This window comes from Plectropomus leopardus, chromosome 24 (genome assembly GCF_008729295.1).
Source record: "Plectropomus leopardus isolate mb chromosome 24, YSFRI_Pleo_2.0, whole genome shotgun sequence".
Classification (NCBI taxonomy): domain Eukaryota; kingdom Metazoa; phylum Chordata; class Actinopteri; order Perciformes; family Serranidae; genus Plectropomus; species Plectropomus leopardus.
The window spans coordinates 4,507,004-4,529,640 of NC_056486.1; the positions used below are offsets into that span (position 1 = coordinate 4,507,004).

The window sequence follows — 22,637 nt, forward strand, 5'->3', positions numbered from 1 at the left end:
GATAACTGGCATCGCAGACGTCTCTGATCAGACAGTAGTGCAGCAGAAAGTGTGCAGTAAGAGGAGGGAGGTTACAGAAGTTGAAGTGGGAGGATGTCTTTGTGTCAATCATCCTTTCAGAGGTATTAGTCATGATTCTTTGTCAACAGGAAGAGTCTTCGTCTGATGTTCGTGAACTCCAGATATCGTCCAGGTGAGTGACTCTGTGCAGATTTATCAGTAAAGGTTTTTTCTGGTGCTGTTCTGGTGCCTCCATCCATCTGAGAAAAATTAAATATTACTTGGTAAAATTATTTATATTGTCATTATATGGTATTTGATTATTATTATTACTATTTAATGGAACCTGGATCGATGCCTGTGTTCTTGTGCTGTGTTCAGATGTCTTTTAAAATCTGTTTAACTATTTGAAACTTTAAAAAACACAACAAGACAATGAGCAACCTCAAAAGAAATAACCCCAAGACAAGCTACAATTTAGTAAAAGCTGCAAGAAAACTAAAAAAATAAACAGGGAAATTATCTGAAAAGGTAATGATAATAATAATAATACAATGTATTAGTATTGTCATCTGGACCTTTTTTCCTTAGTCTTTTGATAATTCTTTAAATAATTACTTATGTTTCAGATCATTTTTCTTGTCATTTTTTACTTATTTCTTGCAGTTTGTGGGGCATTTTGAGCCAAGTTGCCTTTTTAGCCTTGTTAAATTCAAACCAGTTTCTTCAGTTTTTGTAGGGTTAACAGCTAAAACACAGGCATAGAAAAACACACACAAACATATATATACATACATACATATATATATATGTTTGTGTGTATATATATATATATATATATACACAAAATACAAAATATAAAGAATCTATATACACTATATATATATATATATATATACACATACATACACACATACATACATACATATATATGTATATATATTTGTTACTGATTTCATAGGTAAAACAGTTCGAGATCAATGCTGTGCTAGTGAGATGCAATGAAGTATTTCTGTATTTTTCCAAGTTTTTGTGTCTAATTGACTCGTGGGAATAATTTTTTTTTAATTGGACCAGCACTGAGCAACAGGCTGCAATGTAACCACTCTGGGCCAACTGTATTTGAATGAAGACGAGGCCTCTTTATGTCCCTGCTGTATTTTACAGGTTTCAGCCCTCCTTTGAATCCACATGACTCGAGTCTTTGTCTATGGCACCCTGAAGAAGGGGCAGCCCAACCACTACCGCATGTTTGAGAGTACCAACGGCAAGGCAGAGTTCCTCGCCTCGGCCCGCACCACCCAGAAATACCCGTTAGTCATTGCTGGTACACACAACCTCCCTTTCCTCCTCAACATCCCCGGCAAAGGTCACAGTGTCAGAGGGGAGATCTACAGAGTGGACGACAAGATGCTGAAGTTCCTGGATGAGTTTGAAACGGTTCCCAGCATGTATCAGCGGACTGAGGTCGAAGTGGAGGTGGAGGAGTGGGTTGAGGAGACGAAGAAAGAGGAGAAGCCGAGAGCAGGAAGCATCATTAAGGCGTTTGTGTACAGCACGACGACGTACCAGCCAGACTGGCCCTCGCTGCCCACCTACGAGAGCTACGATGCGTGTGGAAATCACGGGCTCAAGTATGAGGCCAAAGGGTCGGGACTGACATAGCTCTCTGGAATAAGAAGGCTGTGTGTGTCACGGCACGAAACGGAGGACAAAGGTTGCCATGGAGGCTGCCTGTGCTCTCGGCTGTTTTACAGTTTGCCAGTATGTTTATTTCCACAATATAATATCCCCTTTCTCTTAAAAGTACTGTTTTATTCTTGTAAAATTACAACTTTAATCTTGTAATAATACCACTTTATTGTTTCTGACTTTTCTCTCATAATAGTCTATCTAAGACTCAAAAAAAAAAGAAAATCCTCAATGTAGCCCCAGAACTCTGTCCTACAGTTCCTGCATTAAGTACTGTATCTAAAAACAAAACAAAAACAAAGCCTTGTAATGCGTTTCAGGTAATTACTAACAGCAGGGTGAACAGTACCTTTACACTAGGGTGAACAAAATGTATGCCACACCTAAACAGGTTTGTCAGCTGTGTACATATGATAATAAGGAGAGATATTTCAGTCTGCAGTCGCACCAAACAACACAGTTGAAGACCATTTCGCCGGCGTAAAGTAGGGCCCCTTTCCTAATTTCTACCGCCCTGCTTTCAGCACTTTAGCTGAGATTACCCATCTTCAAACTTGACCTTCATTTTGATCTCGGCTACCTATACACCTGTGAATTTTCATGACTGCTTGAGTGCAACGTCATCGTGTTGACAAAATCCCAAAACACCAGGCATAATACTAAAAACAGCTTCTGTGGTAGTTCCTGTTACAAATGCAACAACCACAGGAGCCACAAAATCACAATTTGTCATATTGACACAAAACGGTTATTGCAATATTGTGGTGGTAAAATGGTTGCCAAATCCAGAACCGGTCGTCATCTGTTTATCGTAATTCATAACAAAGAATGGAAAAGATAACTGGAAACATGTTGAATTAGTTTCAGTCTGTAATCGTACCAAAGACTACATGGATCCTCGAATTACACTTTGACTTTGATCTCAACTACACACCTGGAAAGTTTTGTCACTGCATCTTGCAGAGCTGTCGCTTTGACAAAACCTGTTCACATCCAGATTCATTAACACCTGGCAAACACTCAAATAAAGAAGAGAAGGACGTACAGGAAGAAGTATTAACATATATTTCTTTACTTTAGTAAACGTACTTATATCACCCTGTAAAAATACTGTTAAAAGTAAAACTCCTGCACTGAAAATCTTACTCAAGTAAAGTAAGTATAACCAGGAATATGAAGTATAAGAAGTTTAAGTACCAAATGTAGAAAAATATTTACAAAAAAAAAAACTACACCCCCAAAAAACTGTATTTAAAAAAAAGACAAAAGAATTGAAAGAGACTTAAATGTTTGTCAAAATCGTTGGTTTTGATTTTCTGTGAATCAGCTGTTTGATTGATCAACTATAATCTGCGCATTTGTACTCGAATAAACTGGTAATCGTGGCAGTTTGGCGATTTGAGCTGGTGTTCTGTGGTTTAGATTCATTTGTTTCTGTCATTAAGTCTTTTCATTTTTTCTCCTGTGGATTTCATAATGTATGCGTTTTCTACTTATTGTAAAAGTTAAGAGAAAAAAACAACTAATAAAAATATTTTCAAAAAAACAACTTAATTCACAAAATCATCTGCAGTCTGACATTTGACTCATGAGTTGCTGGCATAAATTTTATGTTTTACCTGTGATTACTTCCTTCTTTTATATTTGAGTTTTTACTTGAAAAACAAGATCTTCCTCCGTGTGCTGTGTTGTCCTCTTCTCATCTCGGGTTGTGTCTCCAAAAAAAACTAGAGATGAAAACAAAAGACGTCAGTGTCTGTTTTTTTCATATGAACACAATTTTTCTCATCTTTATTCAGAATAGTAAAGTCCAGAAAACTAGAGGAGTACAGAAGAAGAGGGTATTTGGCAAACAGACCAGTGAAATCTCCGTTGGCGTTGTAAGCAGTTTTGAAATCATTTATACTTTAAAATAAGCAAAACGTACAAGAAATCATGAAAACAAGAACATTTCACAGTGTATCAAAGTACTGTACAAAAAGTCACCTTAAAAAAGGAAAAAAGACAGATGTTTTCTTATTGTGTCCAAACAGGCGTCACATTGAATAAATCGAATTATTACGTATAGAAAGCACTGTCGTCAGCTAGTGAGTTCACATGCACACAGTACAAAATCCTGGCTTAGATCTTATTTACCAAGGAAACGTATAAAATACAAAAACACAACGGTGCACAATCTCATGCTTCAGTGTCCCAAATACTTCTGGTAAATCTTTTTCATTCAGGTTCATCATAAAGATAAAATCCTCCTCCGTGTGTGCACGTGAACGACGCTCAATGGCACAAACACAAACACAAACAGTCAGAAAAGAAAAATGTTGCCGGCGAGACTTTGTGCTGCCGGTTTGGAGAAAGAAAATAAGATCATGAATTACGTCACAGACATCTGTGATCAGACAGGAGTGGTGCAATAAGAGGTGAAAGGAGGTGAAGTGGGAGGACCTCTGTGTGTGAATCGACTGCTCAGAGGTATTAGTCGTGATTCTGTGTCTATAAGGAGTCTTTGTCTGGTGTTTGTGCTGTCTGAAGTCCAGATCTTCACCCAGGTGAGTCTCTCTGAGCACATTCATCAGTAAAGGTCTTTCCTGGTGCTCGGCAGCGAGCGGCTGGCGGAGCAGGTGGCGCTGCGGATCACCTCCATCCACCTGAGACAAAGTAAATATTAGTGAAGAACATTGTTGCTTTTTCGAGATTGTTTTATTGAGTTTGTCACACCCAAAATACCTTTCAAAGGTGTACTCGCTCTCTGATCTGAAGTAGTAGACGTGGGACTTGAAGTGGAGTTTGAAAACGTAGTCTTTGTGGATGTTCTCCGACTCGGACGGGACGGTGACGGAGTAGCCCAGCAGAGGGAGGCTGGCCAGAGGATAGTCGTCCTGCGAGCCAGAGACACATGAAATCCTCAATAATCATCTTTATGTTAACGTGTTTCCACTCAGTCGCTTTTTCTGATCAGTCCGGTGTGTAGGATTTCGGGGATCTTTTGGCAGAAATTGAGCATGAGAAATGTTTTTTTCTTTGGTGTATAATCACCTGAAAGTAAGAATTTAAATGTTTTTGTGACCTTAAAATAACCAAAGTTTTTAACTGGAGTATAGATTTTTTTTATTATTAGTTTTTTCATACTTGTATATTTCTTGTGCTCTTTTTTAGACTGTAAACAGCAAAGTGGGAGGTATATTCTGATTATTGAGTACTTTATGGGAAGTAATATAACCACGGAATAAATACTTGATAGTGTTGAAGATGAACATGAAAAGAGCAAAATATGGAAAGTATGTGAATTTTTTTTTCACATCTTCTCTGTATTATATGATACCTACATAAAAAGTTTTGAAAAAAGCCTTTTTATTCAAATTTCGGAGAAAACAACAGTGTAATGACAATTGCAGATTTTTGTTATCAGTTGAATGTAGGATCCATTGTCTTAGGTTTTGTTTTGTGTTTTTTTTTTACCTTTTTTTCTCATTTTTGAGTTTAAAAATCCTGAAGGAGAGCGGTGTCTGTATGAGTTTTATAAATGCACTAATTATCTTCATGCTGCATGTGTATATTTACAAATAATTACAAATAATTTGCAAATTGACCCCACTCTCAAAGAAATGCTTCAGATTAGAATGAGCTTTTTATATCTACAATGTTGTTCTACAGTCGCCCAGAACGGACAAACTAAACACCGTCTCTAGACAGGGACATTCATGTTTTTGCGTTGGTCACCACAGTTAGCAGCTGCAACAACAGTGTCAGAAGAAAACTGATGTTTTAAGAGTCAAACTACTTTATTGAGTGTTTTTAGCAGTTTAAATCACCGGGTTCATTTGTTCTACAGAGGAGGAGACTTGCTGATAAATCCTACACATTGCTCCTTTAACTCCTGTGTTGTTTCTGTGTGTATATCTGACCTGGTGTGACTTGTAGAAGAAGAGGCTGAAGTTGGTGAAGACCACCCAGAGTTTCTGCCAGCCGTTACTGTTCTTAAACTTCCTCAGCAGGTTACCTGACAGCTGGTTCTGGAAAAATGAGAAAACTGAGTCAACAAAAGACGTACAAGGCTAAATAAGGTTAAACAAATAACTGATATCATTCAAATGTTAGAAATGTGGAAGACAGACAGGAAAGAAAAATCCGTTTTACACTCATGCAAGACCAGGACATAAAATATAACAATTTTTAAAAAATCCAATGAGATTAAATCAAGGATACATACATTTAGAAAACTTTCTTTCACATTTAATTTGTTTCACAGGAGGTTTGGCACAATGAAACTTGTGGAATATTAAATATCCGGTGTTCTTGTTACTAGTAAGTCCAGTAAAATTTAGTTGTCTCTATCTATCAGAAGCTTCGTTGTGTATTTTTGAGACATTGGAGTCAATAAATCCTCAGGAGCTGCGGCTGTTGCAGTACCTCTCTGCTCCAGCAGGTGTCACTAAACGACAGGCTGTGTTTTCTGTTCCAGCAAACCACAGAGAGAGACAGGGGCCCCTGAAGGCTGCTGAGGGGCCTCAGCAACTCACTGTCGGCACTATTACTGTCCTCTAGTGGATGGACAGATGACGAAATGGACAAACAAACAAATGGAAGATGAAGAGACATAATGAGGAACAGATAAAGAAGAGAGAAAAAGGACAAAAACACAGACATGAGAGGGAAGAAAGACAAAAGGACATTGAAGCAATGGTCCTTTGTCTCTGGAGAAGAGGACAGACAACACACTGGACATGAGACTGGACTCCACAGCTGTAAGACTTGGGAAAGGAAACAGGTGTGTGACGTTTGGAGAGAAGACGGTTAAAGAGACACAGTCCGGTACCTCCACAGCAACACTAAAGTCCACCATGGACACACTGGTGTTGCGATGCCAGCAGACGTGCACGGTGGTGTTACCACGGTGACCCTGGCGCTCCAGAGACGAGCGTGAGCCACAGAGCTCGTCCTCAGACTCGGCTCCACCGTCCTCGGAAAGCTCTGGGGAACGACGGGGAGTTAAAAGGTGCAGGTTAGAAAGAAACTCTGACATCACCGGGTGAAATTACTTTAAAAATCTCATTGCGTAAATATTAGTAGTAAATAGTAGTAAATAGTAGTAAATCCTACGATACCACTGCAATATTGATATAACGGTATTTTATATTGATATTGATATTCAAGATATTGTGATTTTTTCCCCCCATATCATCCAGTGCTTTTGCACATTACCATGACAATTTACAAAATGATATATTGTGTTGCCCTAATCTGTAGAACACATTTAAAAACAACAAATGTTTGCTTTTTTCTTAAAATCTAAGAATATCTAACCAAAATAACCAACTGAGAGAATTCATAACATCATTTGAAGCAAATCTTGATAATGAAAGATAACTTTTTTAACACTTATTAAGACTTTATACATCCTATAAGCTTTTCATCAGAAACGGATCTTTATTATTTATGTTTTATGATTTATTTATTTATGTGATTTCATTTCATTTATTTTATTTTTTTATTTATTTTTTATTGTTTCATTTCTTTATTTTCTCAAATGTTGCCTTTTCTTACCAACTCTAACAATCTTCCCCAAATAACTGACCGGGAGAATTCATAACTTGGTTTGAATCAAATCTGGAATATTAGGCTGTTTTAACTCTGTTATGTGTTTATGTTTTATATTGTTTATTATTGAGGGGCGGGGAGATGATACTGGAATTATTTCACATGTTGGTTAATGAACTGCAAATTTCCCAAAAAAGAGAAATTAAAAAAGAGAGAGAGTAGAGTCTTCATGATGACTTTAAAGGCTAAAGAAAAGAAAGCCGATAGATATTTCAACATTATTGGCTTGAAGATAAATCACTTTTATGAGATACTATTAACACAATTAGTCTTTAAAATATAATACCCTCTGTGTTTTTGATATACTGACAGATACATTGTGTTTTTTCTAATTAAAAACTCCTTTTATCTTCACAAATGTCGCCACAGAAGTTAATGCCAAAGTGTTGACCACAAAATTCCCGAGAAAAAGCTCTGAAACATCCTGAAGCCTCTTTTGTTTTTCATAAGCAGCTGATGTTCTGGAGTTTAACTGGTTGCAGCTGGAGGGGGAGATTGAAACTGGACAACTACACTTAGAAATATTACGCTTGGTTTGGGCCCCCTGCTTTGGGTTTTTACCTGGCTGCTGATGCTAAAGACTTGGATGTAACTTTGTAACAATAATCTGGCTTTAATAGATAACACTACTAGTTCCTGCAGTCCTACATTATCGGATTACACATGGCTGCAGATCTGTCATACAGAACAAAGTGGTGCACCAAAATAGTGATCAAAGCAATTTCAATACAGTCTGGACCAAATGGAGGGAAAAGGCCTTTTGTTGTAACGTGTAAGTCAATACTCTTTAACAGAGTTAAAAATGACACAACGGAGATGTCAAAGCAAAGGTCAGCAGGTGGAGGCCTCATTGAACAACCTGACAGGCGTTTATGATAAAGAACGAGCGAAAAAAGAAGCAGAGAAAAGGGGCTGACAGCTGGTGCCTGGACCTACATATATCAGGTGACATTAAAAAATATGATGAAAGACCACCTGGAACAATTCAGTGAGATTATTCATGAGGCGCTGACAGCAGCCGTCTGTCGAGTTCGAGGGAGAAGAAAGGATTGAAATATATCCTGACTCTGTGGGACGGTCCACTCTCTGTCACATTAACCTCAGCTGGGACATTTTGGCAAGGAAAGACATTGTGGGTGACGAATCCCATGTAGAAATATTTCCGTAAATAACTCCTCCTGTGGGGCTTTTTACGGCGGGACTTTCTGGTTCCCACAGGGTCTCAGACAGTCTGCGATACTGTGATGATTCAGTGAAGTCTGGGGGGGAAGTAGTTTTTTGGGAATGATGGTTCAAAAAAAAAAAAACTGCGAGAAAATGGACATTTAGAAAGACAGTTACCTGACTCTGGTATTTTTAATCAGGGCAAGTGTCACAGATCAGGTCTAGGAGCCGTGTCTGTTCGAGGGCATTTTGTGTCTCTCTGTGGTAATTTTGTGCCCACAGTATTTTTGTGTGTTTTTTGTTCATTTTGTGTATCTTTGTGGTAATTCTAGGTTTTTTTTGTCATTTTGTGTGTGTTTTTTTGTTCATTTTGTGTATCTTTGTGGTAATTCTAGTTTTTTTTTGTCATTTTGTGTGTGTTTTTTTGTTCATTTTGTGTATCTTTGTGGTAATTCTAGGTTTTTTTGTCATTTTGTGTGGGTTTTTTTGTTTATTTTGTGTCTCTTTGTGGTAATTCTGTGTCTATTTTGATCATTTTGTGTCTCTTTGTGGTCATTTTCAGCCTCTTACTGGTCAGGACATCTTAATTCGAGTGACATTTTGAGGCAAAGGCCTCAACCTGCACAGGGTGAGCTATAAGTCGCTCCAACATTACATGTCTAACGCGTCTGTATTATCAAAAAACAACAAGTACAAACCTAAAAAACACATCTTACTTTCAAACTAGAGAAGGAATTCACAAAACACAATCTTATCAGCACTAACATTTAATTTTATGAAACCTATAATGTGTAAGTGTTCCTAAAAAAGTGGCCAGCAAATGTGTTATGTATCAAAAGAAGAATATAAAATAAAAATCTAGATAATGTACTTTAAAACAATTATTCACAGTCTTATTTTGTGTCTTTGAAATCCACAAACTGACACTGACTCCACTGTAAGTCTTTCACACATACATGCATTGATTGACAGTCGCAGGCAGACTTACTGTTGTCAGTGAGGCTGGTGGACAGCAGGTCGGAGTTTAAGCTGCTGCTCTGCTCCGCCAGGTCGATGGCCATCCTGATGTCCTCCACCCACCGCTCCATCTCTGACGCACAGCTGGACGCAGACAGAGAAGAACAAAGAGAGAAATTCAGATCAAGACTGAACGTGAAAATGGTTCTTTATGTATCTGCATGTTGTGGAAATACAAACTACAACTGTATCATTACTATTATGTTACAAAATACACGTATTATGTGTTTTTTCATGTATACCTGGCTGCCACCACCACAGACTGGCGCTGCCCAAACAAGGTGAATGAATGAGGGACTCCCCACTCCTCCTCACTTTCTCTGATCTGGAAAAACAAACACTCCTTAGCTGTCGATTTTATCAATCCTAGATTTGGTCATGTAAACACATTCCACAACATCTTCTTACAGCAACACGGGGAGCAAATATATCTAAATAAAACACAATTTCCCCCTAAAACTTCCAGCACAGTGCCTGAAATGACTCAAATTGCTTAAAAAAAGCATGTTGTTAAGGTCACGTACCGTCATGCCATACAGGGGCAGCTGGCCGTGAACTTTAAACTGATTGGACGGAGTCATTCCTCGACTGGTGTACACCAAGGAATCACTGAACTGAAGAGGGAGGAAGAAAAGAAGTGGAAGTAAGTTTTTTTTGCCATTGCAGATATTAGATTCACTTTGAAAAGCAGCTAAAGTGTCGTACCAGGAAGAACATCCTCTGCTGAAGGCCCTTCCCTGAGAGCTTGCTGAGGCAGCCGAGCCTGATGAACTCCTGCAAGTTAAAAAACAAAGAGAGAGGAAGCAAAAAATCTAGAAATTAGCAGAATTCTGCAGGTCGTGGCAGTATTTTACACCTCAAACATGGAAACTAACTATTTTAATAAAGTTTCCTCTCTATCAGAGAAATAAATGTGAGTCTAACCCTCCCGGGGATGGCGAGGTTTTCGATGCCGGTCAGATCTTTCCTCAGCTCTAGAAGCTTCTGGAAGTTCTCCATCTTCATCATGGTGCCTTGGACCTGCAGCACCATCTCAGAGATGTCCGCCAGAGCCGCTAAAGTTAAGGAAGATGAAAAGATGATTAAAAAAAACAAAACAGATTTAGCTTCACATACACTGAAGGTACATATGCAGTGTTCCTACAGCTTAAAGCAGGTTAGATTTAAGACTTTTCAAGATAATTTTAATGCCACTTGGACTTAAATTTAAGACCAGTTTTACAATAAACAAAATTGCGTGATGTTAATGTGGTAGGAATTCAGTAAATTTTAAAAATATCAGACATGAGCAGCTTTTATGAGACTATGCAACTTTTTAATAATGATTTATTATGGCATTTTCAAGACTTCTGAAAGATTAATTTTAAGACATATTAATGCCAATTAAGGCCTTATTTTTAGATGAATTAGTTTATTGCCTTCTTAGACTTTTAAGGATCAGTGGGAACCCTGACATGTACCTCTAGAGTCCCTGAAGTCGTCGTGGGTCGGCGGATAGTGCTTGCAGAGCCGCTCCAGGATGAGTTTGTAGTGCAGCAGGCGGTGCAGAGGCCTGAGGAGGAAGATGTTGAGGGGAAGGTAGCAAACTCTCTGCTGCTCAAAGTCTCGACACACAGCTTCCGCCTTCCGACCGGACCTGAGGAAGACCAGAAGAAAGCGTTGTCTTTAAAAAAAGCTCCTCTGAGGCTTGGTATTAATGTTAGAGTTTCTGTTTGCATACCTGACGGCTCGCTCCAGTTCAACCAGGCACTCTGAATGTTTCTGAAGATGAACTATCAGCTGCTGCACAGGCAAAAATAGACAGAAAAAATAATTATATATAGATAATAAACAGAGAGAGGAGGGACTTATTTCACAAAGAGGGTGTCTGTAACTTTTTCAAATCTTACACGAGAGCTTTGTGGTGCAAAAAAAGGAATAAAAGTGAGTTTTAGTTACCCTCAGACCCTGAATGTTCTTCAAGAGAACGTCACCAATTCGTTGATAGTCTCCTTTAATGTGGGCGTTAGAGCGACCCTCCCTAAACAAGAGAAAATTGAGACACAAAATGATCCAAAAAGACTCAAAATGACCATAAAAAGACACAAAATGAACCATAAAAGAGACAAAATTAGCAAAGAAAGATGAAAAATTACCAAAAAGAAACACAAAATTATGACATAAAGACAAAAAAGAACAAAAAAAGACACAAAATCACAACAAAGGCACACAAAACAACTACACTGCTTTCACACACAGACGTAGCTTCTTTCACATGCAGTAACAAGTTACAACCACTAGGTGTCAGGCTACAGCTGCATTTCCACCACACAACTGGAAAATCTTCACTGGATTCCCACAATCCCATTCATTTTACCAGCAAGTCCTTGGGCCCTCTCCAAAAACAAGGTTTGTGTGTGTGTGCGTGTGTGTGTGTGTGTCATTACAGAAATAACAGACGGGATTCCCATAGGAGGAAATGAGGACTTTGTACATTAAGTTCTCATGCAAAGTCAAATTAAAGCACCCTATTTTTCCTTTTACAATGAACTTTTTGCAGCCTTGACTCGCTCTGCAGCTGAGTTGTATGTGAATAAATGCTCTTATGTGTATTTACAAACAGTATGTAGGTGCGTTTAAATGTAGGCGCTCGCGTTATGAGCCATGCTGTAGATGCTCATGTCTGTAATCATTTTCTGTCACCATGGAGATGTAACAAACTTTTGGTTTTCTGAATGAGGAACAGACAGACACTGACCACTGTGCCAGCCGCTGCTCCACCTCTTTGAGGAATCCCTGGTGGAACTTGTAGATGGGATCGTAGTTGGCGGAGATCAAGCTCTTCACAGAGTCTGGGAAGGACTCATCTTTTCCCGCAGCGCTCTGGAAGGACTACAACAGACACAAACAGACAGACATACAACATTGATTTCAAATGTAGGCTTGTGGAAAAACAGAAAAAATGCATCGCTTGCAAGAATATGATTAAAAAAAGTTTTATCTGATATTTCAATTTTCCTATCTGGACCAAAAGTTTATGTTTTAGTGTTTATCTGTGAGACTTTAAGGGAAGTGACGTGCAAACAAAATCGACAAATATCTACACTGCTACAATGTGACATTAGAAACTGTGATATTTTGGCTGGGGGGTTCTGACAGTTTGTCAGACCAAAAATAAATAAATAAATAAAATAAAATAAAATAATTATTTGAAGAAGACACAAAGAGTTTCAGAAATTATACAGTTTTTTCATAATTTCCAGTGGCTCTCCATGTAGAGTGGATTGTCCACAAATCAAAAGATCGGTTGTTTGATCCCCAGCTCCTCCTGTCTGCATGTCAAAGTATCCGAAGACCTCAAGTTGCTTAGAGAGTGTGTGTGAATGGTTAACTGAGCAGCAGGAGGCACCTTTCAGGGCAGCCTCAGCCACCGGTGTATGAAAGTGTGTGTGTTTGTGTGCTGAATGGTCAGAAGACTGGAGAGGCGCTATACAAGTACAGGTCCATTTACCATATTTATAGACCAAATAATTAATCATTAACTGAGAAAATACTTGCCAGAATAATCTATGATAAAATAATAATAAGTTGCTGAGGTAAAACTACACCTGTGCAATGAAATTATGCTTTAAAACAAATTAATATACTATGTACAAGATCTTTTGGGGTTAAAAATCACATGAATGAAGTTTAAATTTGATCATAACTCATCTAAATCTCCCCAAAAGCAGACACAGACAGTGACAGCAAGTGACATATATGAGGAGCCACACACACACGGACACACACAGTGCTGGTTTGATCCCACCAGATGCCTGAACAGCAGGTCGGGGGGTCAGATCGAGTGATTTCACTTGAAAGCACAATGCCATTTGTTTGCAGCGGGGACAACCATCATCTCACAAACACACACACACACACACACACACACACACACACACACTGTGACCCTCCTGCCCCCTGAGCGACTGCACTTCAACCCCTGACACAGAGGTGTTATATTCCCCTTCAGAGTAAATCGCACACGATTATGACGGCTTCGGACAGGAGGCCGGCCAGCTGTTTCACAGAAGGAGCCGCAGGCAGAGAGGGAGGGTGACAGCGAGGGGAGAGACGAGGAGGAAGGAGGGAGGGAAGGTTGTGAGCGGTGCCAGCCAAAGAAAATATTTAAGAGGTTTTAAAAAAGCGCCAGCGCACGCCTTCCTGCCACATCAAAGGCGGGTGGAAACTACTGTTGGGAAGAAAAAGAGCTGAGAGGGTGAAAAAGACTTGAGAAAGGGGAAATATGATATTTTTCCTTCCACAGCAAGGTCAGAGGTCAGCTTCTTCATATTCAGGTGATGCAGGCAGGTGCCTAAAGGTCCGTCTAATGCTTACAAGTTCAATTTTCCACATTATAAAGGAAAATGAGAAAACTGGAAAATCAAATTCATTTTGCTTGTAATTCTGTTTTTCATTTGTCAGATCAATGTAGAAATAAGATTTTAAATTTGTTTTTCTAGTATCCTATTTAAGAAGAGAAAGGCACATAGAGCTCACCCTCTCAGGCAGTACAACACACAAAAAGAAATAAAACTCTGATTTTCCATCTCTCAGCTTTCTTTTTTTCATCCAATATTTCACAATTCAAGTTTTTTTTTTAATGTTTTGTGAAATATTGGATAGAAAAAGAGAAAAGTGAGAAAGTGAAAATCAGACTTTTATTTCTATTTGTGTGCTGTGCTGCCAGAGAGGGCGAGAAAATTATCTGACAAACAAAAAATGTAATTCAAGAAAATCTAATTTGATTTTCCAGTGTTCTAATTTTCATTTTTAAAGTGGAAAATTAAAGTGGCAAGCATTACACTGACCCTTAAACATGTGGGGATCTCTATTTATTGCCCTCCTGCTGCTGATTTTCCCTTGTTTGTTAGTAACAGACAGTAAAAGCTGAATCACATAAACAGCAAAGACAGTCTGACCCACATTAAGCTAGACCAGATTTAAAATGCAGATGTTGTATTTATGCATGCAGAGTTTTTCCTGTGTGTTAATTTGAGTGGTTTTGCTTGTAAACTAAAACGCTGCGAGCTAATAGTCTGAGAGAACAAACAGGCTGCAAGTTTCTTTAAAGAGGACGTGAATTATAGCACGAAAAACAAAAGAGAGTGTCACTTAAAAAACACAAGTAACTGCACAAGAAAAATGCTCAAAGTGTCAGATGTTGAACCCCAGTTTTACGTTGTGGGCCAAACTAAATGCACAGAAAAGCCCATTTTCGGGATGTGAATAAAACAGGGCAGCTCCAGTAACCCCTATATAATATTAACGTCATTTGACAGAAAAGGCCATCAGCTTGTGATTTTGGTTGAATTTTCCCAACATTTAAGCTGTAAAAACACCAAATTCGTACCGTGATTCCAGCACAAATTAACTCTGACTCACTGTCCAAAGTCATAAGCTTTTAAAAGGCCAGCTCTGGCTCCAAACGTCCGACTCTGAAAACTGAAATAACCAGCTGTGACTCACTATTCCAGCAACACAGCTTTAAAGAGACCAACCTTGGCTCTCTGTTTCTCTTGGGCTGTGTGCTTTGGAGGATGTGTTTACGCTCGGCCAGACAAGCTCCTGGTTTTAACACAGATGGCTTTTCAAAGATTTCTCTCTCTCTCTCTCAGCTGGTTGAGAACAGACGAGCAGTTAGCATGGACATGAAAGTAGACATGCGTCCTCCTTACCTCTGTGATGACCTGCAGGTCTTTGAGGTAGGTCCGCTCTGTGGTCAACAGCTCCTTGGCGATGAAGTAGGCCTTGTCTGTAGGAAACTTCTGGACAAAAACAGGAAGATGTTTTTTTATTACCACCCCAACATCAAAAGGTTTTGCCTAACATGGAGAGAATATTATATTTTCTCTTTTCAGTCAAAACACCACAGGAGCGGGATATGGGAGAAGAAGTTAACAATAATCTATGGGATAATATTCTTCTGTGGGCACATTTTTTTGTACATATGTGCCAAAAATGGTCTAATCCAATGTAAAATCATATGCCTCAACACTTAAATTTACCCTGATGTTAAAGGGATACTTTGCCGATTTTTCAATTAGCTTTGTATCACAACAATGTTACGATACTGCTGATGCTAACTTGCATTATGTCTTCTGTCTGTTGCTAGGCAACCAGCTCTGAATTGGTATGTATGAAATATCTATTTTAGTAACAACATGTCTAACTTAGTGGTGCATAGTCTGTTTTAGTGCATACGGACATACTGTTAACCCGTAACTGCATCTTTAACATTTTATTAAGGTCTACATTATGATTCTTGTATTTTATCTCTGCTTCTGTCTATATGCTGTTTTTTTTCTGCATGTTATGCTTAGCTGTGTGTCATTGCTTTATGTTGCTACTGTCTGGATGTAATGGCAGTTTCAGCAAATATCACAAAAGTTATTTTCATAAGTTACCAACTATAGCCTAATTTTGCCACTTTGATTTCCCCTGTACTAATCTGAAGCACTAACAATTTACCCTAAAGATCATGCTTTTTGTTTAGCAATTTATAATTGTCTTGTTTGGAACTGCTCTTTTTTCATATACTGTGCCATTATTTTTTGCACTTATGTTAAAAAAAAGTTGCTGAAAAAATGGAGAAACTTTTGTTAACAATGGAAAAAAAAGATAAAGAAAAGATAAAAGATAGACAGATATCGATCCATCTGTCCACCACTTTAATAAGCTCCTGATAAATTCTTTATTAGTCCATTTCTTAGATGTTTTATACATCAAGGTTTCCCTTTTTTTTTCTTCTTTTTTTAAAATTCAGATACAGAATACTTAATTAATCCCTGTGGGGAACTGGGAGACATTACAGTTGCTCATATATTGTGGACATAGAGAAAATAAACGAATATAGATAAAAGAAGTATGCAAGAAAATGTGCATAATGCCACAATATATAACAGAAAATATAAATATAACAGTGTAAGAAAAATCTACAAATATAACTAAAATATAAAATATGTAAAAATATGTGCGTCATACTACAAGTGTGCTGATTATAAATACAAGAGTAGGTTAGAAATAAATAAAAGTTGAAATATTGAAATTTATATCTACCTTCCTCCTCGCCTCCTCTTCATCATCATTGCGGACACATCCAGCATCAGTTAGCAGCGGGCTGGTGAGAGGCGATAGTTGCCGACCCTCAGGACTTTGACCCAGGACACCGATGCCGCCCATCCCCTGTCCATTCACAGAGCCGTTCCCGTTAACTACCACATGGGGACTTCCGCCTGGGGAGTCCTCTGAACCGGGACTTTCTGGAAGAGGAGAGGAAAACAGAAAAATAGAGTGTGGAGGGAGACGGGGACAAGAATACAACAGAGAGTGAGATACTGTATTCATGAAATTCAATGCAAACTTCCTTATCATTTAATTTTCAGTGAAGAAAACGGCTCCTATATTCAAAGAAGATCCCAAAATTATTCTTCTAAATGTAACCAGCGTGCAAGGTGATGAATTTCAAGGTTTTGCGACCCAATCTATCATAAACCACAGGACAGCTGTCATGCTCAGGCAGGTCGCCACATGACAAAAATTCTACAATCGCTCAACTCTTCAGGAGGCTACATCTACTCTAGTTCTCTATTTGGATTCTCATCTAAAACATGGTTAATAAACAGTAAAAGAGACTCAAAAGATGGAAAAAATATAGCAAATAGTAAGTATGTTAGTACGGAGCTATGGATTTTACAAGCTGTTTTATATGCAAGACATATCTGTGCATTATAGGGGAACCAGAACATATTGCATATTGACCCTTTAACACCTGGAGCAACGTCAGTTTTCTTGTGCAGCATCAAGATGCCTTTCACAAGTATTTGAACCTCTGAAACCTGAGAAAATTGGTTTGACTTCCTTTAAAACACATAAAAAAACATAATGAGTTACTTGGCAAGAAATGTCCTGCTAAAAAAAAAAAAGTAAAAGATGCCAAGGAAATCTGAGAATTAGCCAGGAAGGATTAATAGATATTATTAAAAATTAAATAAAACATGGAAAAAATGCCCAGAAAACTATATTTATAATCTTGATTATACATTTGAAATAATGTTACAGAAAAAAAGGAAATTTAATACTAAATACGTTTAGCACTTGTTTGAGGTCATTTTCATTTGTTTTTTGTTTTTGACTTTTCTTTCTTTCTTTTTTAAAATTTACTTAATATTAGGTAATTTCTTTAATTTTGTACTAATTTGTTGCTAATTTTTGTGCCATTTTTCCCATGTTGTTGAAAGGAAGCAAGCCAATTTGCTCAGGTTTCAAAGGGTTAAAAAAGCAGTTTTGTTCTATTAAGCGCATTGTAAAAAAACTGCTGCATTATGACAGTTCATGAATACTAAATAAGCTTTCCCATTTCCCTTACAATGCACAACAGATATGACACCTAAATTCATCTGTTTTTTTTAATGGAATCTGATGTGATTGTAGTTGAAATCTACTTTAAAGGTCCCATATTATGCTCAATTTCAGGTTCATTTTTGTTCTTTGGGTTTCTATGAGAATATATTTAAGTGCTTTAATGTAAAAAAAAAAAAATAATCATTTTCTTGTACTCTCTGCCTGAATATGCCTGGATTCACGCTCTATACAGCCCTCTAGAAAAAGCCCAGTCTGTTATGATTGGTCAGTGTTTCTGGGTCTTTTACATCTGCAATACTGACATATTTGCACTGTCACTGCAGCAACTAAATGACTGTAACGGCACTGTAGCGGCAGTTTCTACTTTATATGGTAAAGTTGTGACATCACAACTTCATGGTAGTCCTGACAAGCTTGTTTAAAGGCACAGTTTCTGAATACGGTCTGTGTGCATTTCTCTGCAGATTTTGATACTTCCGCGGTGTTTACATATATTTATATAGCCCCTTCACCTGATTTACAATATAAAATAAAAAAGACATGGAAATTGAACTTTTTACAATATGGGACCTTTAAAAACCTACTTTTCACTACAGCTAGAGTCACTACAAACATGGTACTAAGTGGTGACTGTATACTTGCCCAGGTGCAAAGTTTCCAAAGAGTCCACTGTTAAACACCAAACTGGATCATGGGTAAAACCAACCACTGAGTGCAGATCTGTGACGGTGGGTGCTATAAAAAGAACTTGCCACCATACGGAAACAAAAACTACTACGACAAAGAACATGTAAAACGAGCCAGCAAACATGAAACAGACAGAAACAGGTCGAATCACAAACAACCGCTACTCTACAATCTAGCTACGACGCCACAAAACAGGGGGAGGGGTCACAGTTCAGGCAAGTTGAAGGGACGTGGGTGGGGTGCTTGGACATCGGTTCTCACTACAGAAAATCCCGGAGTACCTTTTCTTCGAACATACAAGGTTGTTTTTTATTGACACTAGTGCACACAGTTACAGTGTTAAAAAGAGAGATGAAGGGTAAAGAAATAAAGCCTCAAAGAAGCGACAAGAAATAAAAATCCAGCTGGTGTTTTGGAATGGAAATAAAAAAGACAGGTGTGCAGGAATACAAAGTGTTACAAGAGTGACAAAGAAAACCAGTGAGTAAGTGTGAATTCAGGCGATATAGAGAGTGTGCATTAAGGATAAAACGATCCTTTTAATGCCTTCTTTTGTGAGGAATATAGAGACTTTTTGACGGTTCGTCAGCTGGACTTGCAGCAGTTGTGCACCTTTGCAAGTTCAGTATTTGTTGTGATTTTATGGCAGCGAAATTGTTGCCACATTTTCAAATCAGAAACAGCCAAAAAAGCCTGTTTATTCCTATAAAAGAAGTCTGTCAGTCAGTAAAAAGTGTGTTATGTAAACAGAAAGAGAAGCAAGGACGTGATGCTAAAACACCACCTTATGCCATTTAAATACTCTAATTTAAAGCAAAGAGTTTGACATTTTGGGAAATATCATATTTTCCCAAAATGTTAAATTATTAGCTTTAAGCAGCATGATATGAGTTAATTACGATCACTTGATCACAGCATGTATACCACAGAAAAAAACTACCATCATTTTACCTTTTAAATCTAGAAAATTTGGCGTTGATTAACCTCATTAACATACAAATTAAGTACAAAATCTAACAATCTGTTACTGTATGTACAATTCCTTAAAATGACAAAAAAGCATCAATGGAGTGCTGCAAGTGCTATTTGGTGACAGTGAAACGGACTCAGCTCCAGTGTTTGTGTTTATGTTTGTGTGTGTCCATCTTCTGACAATACTGAGACTTTCACACCTTTCAAAACGCCTCTTAAAGATATCTGTTTTTGCACTTACATTTGCATTGAGCTTAACTTTACTTGTGTCTGTCTGCCTTCGCCCTCTCACTCTCCGTTAAAAAGACACACTGGAGTTGAGTCTGTTATATGCACTGCGAGGAAACCCGGGGCAAAGTACAAATGGTTGCTAAATATTTGAAAAAGACAGGGTGCATTGAATTAATCATGACAAAAAAAGGCATGAAAGATGTAATATCCCATGAGAAGTTGAGAGGGAAACATGAAACCAACACATTCCTAGAGTTGTTGAATTTATGTTTTACTGCACCCAAAGCTTCTCAAACATTCAAAACCATTTTTGAGCCCCAAGAGAGAAACACCGAAGTGAGCAAAAACAGAGCAGAATGACAGAAAAGCAGCGACATTGCTCGCCTGGTTAACATGCATTTATAATAAAGAAAAATAGTTTTTTCACCACAACATGCTTAAAAACAGTGCATTTACAAAGCATGAGCATTTGTTTCTGGAGGAAGCAATAGCTGTGAGGAAAAAAAAGGTTTTCTGGCTTCAGAAAGTGACTACACATGATTTAATGTTGATGACATCTAGTCATAAATTTAACACCTTAAATCACTGTTCAAGGGAACAACAAGGCTCCCCCGACTTACTGTGGGATTAGAAATTCAGCTCAGTTTCCTGAAATTAGTTATCAATATGTGTCATTTAAATCTATGTTTTTATGGTTTCATAAGCAACTATAGTTCCAAATTAAGAAATATATGCATGCTATATACAGCATACTATACAGTAATTTTTAATGCATGGATGCTGAAAAATGACAAAAGTATCAATAAATTAATTAATCATTAAATGTATTAATAAATGCAAGAATAAAGAAATGAATGACTTAAATATGAAGAAATAAATATAATACAAAGAAATACATATATACATACATTTAGAAATATATTTCAGAAATATATTTATTTTATCCTTTTTAATTATTAAGCTTAATTCATATATTTATTTATGCATTTATGTATTTATCCTTTCTTGGTATGTATTTATTAATTCCTGTATTCACATATACATTTATTTATTTCTGTATTCATATATTCTTTTTTAAATTTATTTCCATACTTTTCTAATCACCCCTGTATTTATTTATGCATTTATTAATTGATTAGTGAATTAATTTATTCTGATATTGATTGCCATATTTAATGATTCTTTTTTGAATATCCTTTTTTTTAATTTATTCATTTATTCCTGTATTTATTCATACTTTTATTTATTTCTGTAATATTTATTTATTCCTGTATTTATTTGCTGCTCTTTTTATTTATACATTTATTTGTTTGTTGATACTTTAGTCATCTTTCATCCTTCAAATTTTTCGTCCTCCATACTAGTAGGTTGTCACAGAAAACAAAAAGTGTGTGTAGCAGTGAGCAAACAGCCAGCAAATGACAGTGATTGAAATGAAGCACCAGCACGCCTTCAATATACAGCATAGTAACAGAAGAGAGAACAGCATCCAAAGCAGGTGAAAAACAATAAGAGTGAGCTACCTGGTTTTTGTGTGTGTGGTTGTGGTGCATGCCAGGGGCCGAGCCAAGCAAAGCAGACAGCTGTGTTTAAGGATGACGGTTGGCGTGTTTGATTATTGCTTATTGTGTGCGTGAGAAAGAGAAAAGAATCATAGAAAGAAACAAAGACTGAAAAAAGCCAGAATGCATCACCAGTAGAAATGTAGAAACACACGGAGCTTCAGTTATTATCAAAAATACAAATATAAAAGGTTCGGGTCTTTATTCTCTCCCTAACATATTAAGTGATGCAAATCTATTCAAATACTTCCACTAATTGTAAAATACAAAAGATAATTCCTACCCTCTACCACAAACATCCAAATTACAGTGCAAGTTGCTCACAACAGACGGACAGAAGTGAAAGTGTGATAAAAGTGCTCCGAAGAAAATCAGCTCAGCCCAAAATGAGAAAGGCAGACCGGCCGCTAGCCACAGCATTCCTCCTCCGGTAGATCCACACAGCTTTACACGTTTAACTACCAAGTTAAGTGAATTACTCTACAATTCATCGTCTACTAAGAACATTCTGTACAATTAAACAGGGAATATCTCTCAGTTCAATAATCCGTTTTATCCTTAGCACAATCCAAACAACCACAAACAAGTTTTCCCCTTTAAACCTCAACCAAAGTCCCTTAATGAACTCCAGCTATTACCTTAAAGCCCTCCTATTGCACAAGACAACAGTGAAATAATTATAAAAGTGTGATTAAGAGTAAATGCTACATTAGGAGACTAAACATTATTCCAAACAAGAGCTCTATTCAGGCCAAGAAACTCAGCAGCTTTCAGAACAAGCTATCAATGCCACTTTAAAATCTATTTACCTCTCGCTTCAATCAACAACGAGCATTTACAAAAGTGAGCTACAATCAGCAGAATATGACATTCTCCACTTTCATCCACTGACATGAATTATATCAATGCTATCACGTTATTCTTGAATAAAACGAGAAGGAATACAGAAACTATCTTCCCCACAAAAACTACGATTCTACACGTGAATGTATTCGTTCAGATTTCCTAAATTGCCTACATAATCTGTATTTTTCATCTGCACAAACATCTACACTGAATATACAAATTTAAAGTTATGGCACATTGTTAGGAAGGTTACCTACAGTAAAATGATTCTTTCAGTGTACAGAAACCTGGCCAAAGTGCCACCAGGCTTTTAGGATTCATTCTTCCTCTGACAAAAAGACCAAAGTTTCTGCTGAAGTTAGACTAAAGTCAGCAGTTTGCATACAAAATTCAATACAAAAATGAGGATCGTGGAGTTTAGAAATGTTTGACATGTTATCACCTTATCTAAAAGTATGTATTCAAAAAACCCACAAAATGTGTAAAAAT

The 22,637-nt window shown here is 37.5% G+C and overlaps 2 protein-coding genes across 2 annotated transcripts in view; one reads left to right on the plus strand and one right to left on the minus strand.

Moving 5' to 3' along the window:
* Positions 1 to 90: 90 nt before the first annotated feature.
* Positions 91 to 3,245, plus strand: LOC121962945 (gamma-glutamylaminecyclotransferase B-like). The gene is made up of 2 exons (XM_042513284.1): positions 91 to 193; positions 1,168 to 3,245. The coding sequence occupies exon 2, from the start codon at positions 1,192 to 1,194 to the stop codon at positions 1,663 to 1,665; it is 474 nt and encodes a 157-aa protein (XP_042369218.1). The 5' UTR covers positions 91 to 193; positions 1,168 to 1,191; the 3' UTR covers positions 1,666 to 3,245.
* A 202-nt stretch (positions 3,246 to 3,447) lies between these two features.
* The window catches only part of LOC121962944 (FERM, ARHGEF and pleckstrin domain-containing protein 1-like), a 71,617-nt gene continuing 52,427 nt past the window's right edge, over positions 3,448 to 22,637 (minus strand). The window contains exons 14-28 of the mRNA XM_042513283.1: positions 16,546 to 16,748; positions 15,165 to 15,254; positions 12,206 to 12,339; positions 11,407 to 11,488; positions 11,189 to 11,250; positions 10,929 to 11,104; positions 10,393 to 10,523; positions 10,174 to 10,242; positions 9,993 to 10,082; positions 9,711 to 9,793; positions 9,440 to 9,552; positions 6,506 to 6,660; positions 5,595 to 5,702; positions 4,417 to 4,568; positions 3,448 to 4,337 (exon numbers count right to left, since the gene is read on the minus strand). Of these exons, the coding sequence (XP_042369217.1) occupies positions 4,262 to 4,337; positions 4,417 to 4,568; positions 5,595 to 5,702; positions 6,506 to 6,660; positions 9,440 to 9,552; positions 9,711 to 9,793; positions 9,993 to 10,082; positions 10,174 to 10,242; positions 10,393 to 10,523; positions 10,929 to 11,104; positions 11,189 to 11,250; positions 11,407 to 11,488; positions 12,206 to 12,339; positions 15,165 to 15,254; positions 16,546 to 16,748 (1,724 nt within the window). The 3' untranslated portion in view covers positions 3,448 to 4,261. The remainder of the gene's footprint in view (positions 4,338 to 4,416; positions 4,569 to 5,594; positions 5,703 to 6,505; positions 6,661 to 9,439; positions 9,553 to 9,710; positions 9,794 to 9,992; positions 10,083 to 10,173; positions 10,243 to 10,392; positions 10,524 to 10,928; positions 11,105 to 11,188; positions 11,251 to 11,406; positions 11,489 to 12,205; positions 12,340 to 15,164; positions 15,255 to 16,545; positions 16,749 to 22,637) is intronic.

Coding starts and splice junctions, on each gene's coding strand:
- LOC121962945 (XM_042513284.1), top strand. CDS start 1,192: ATGACTCGAGTCTTTGTCTATGGCACCCTGAAGAAGGGGCAGCCCAAC.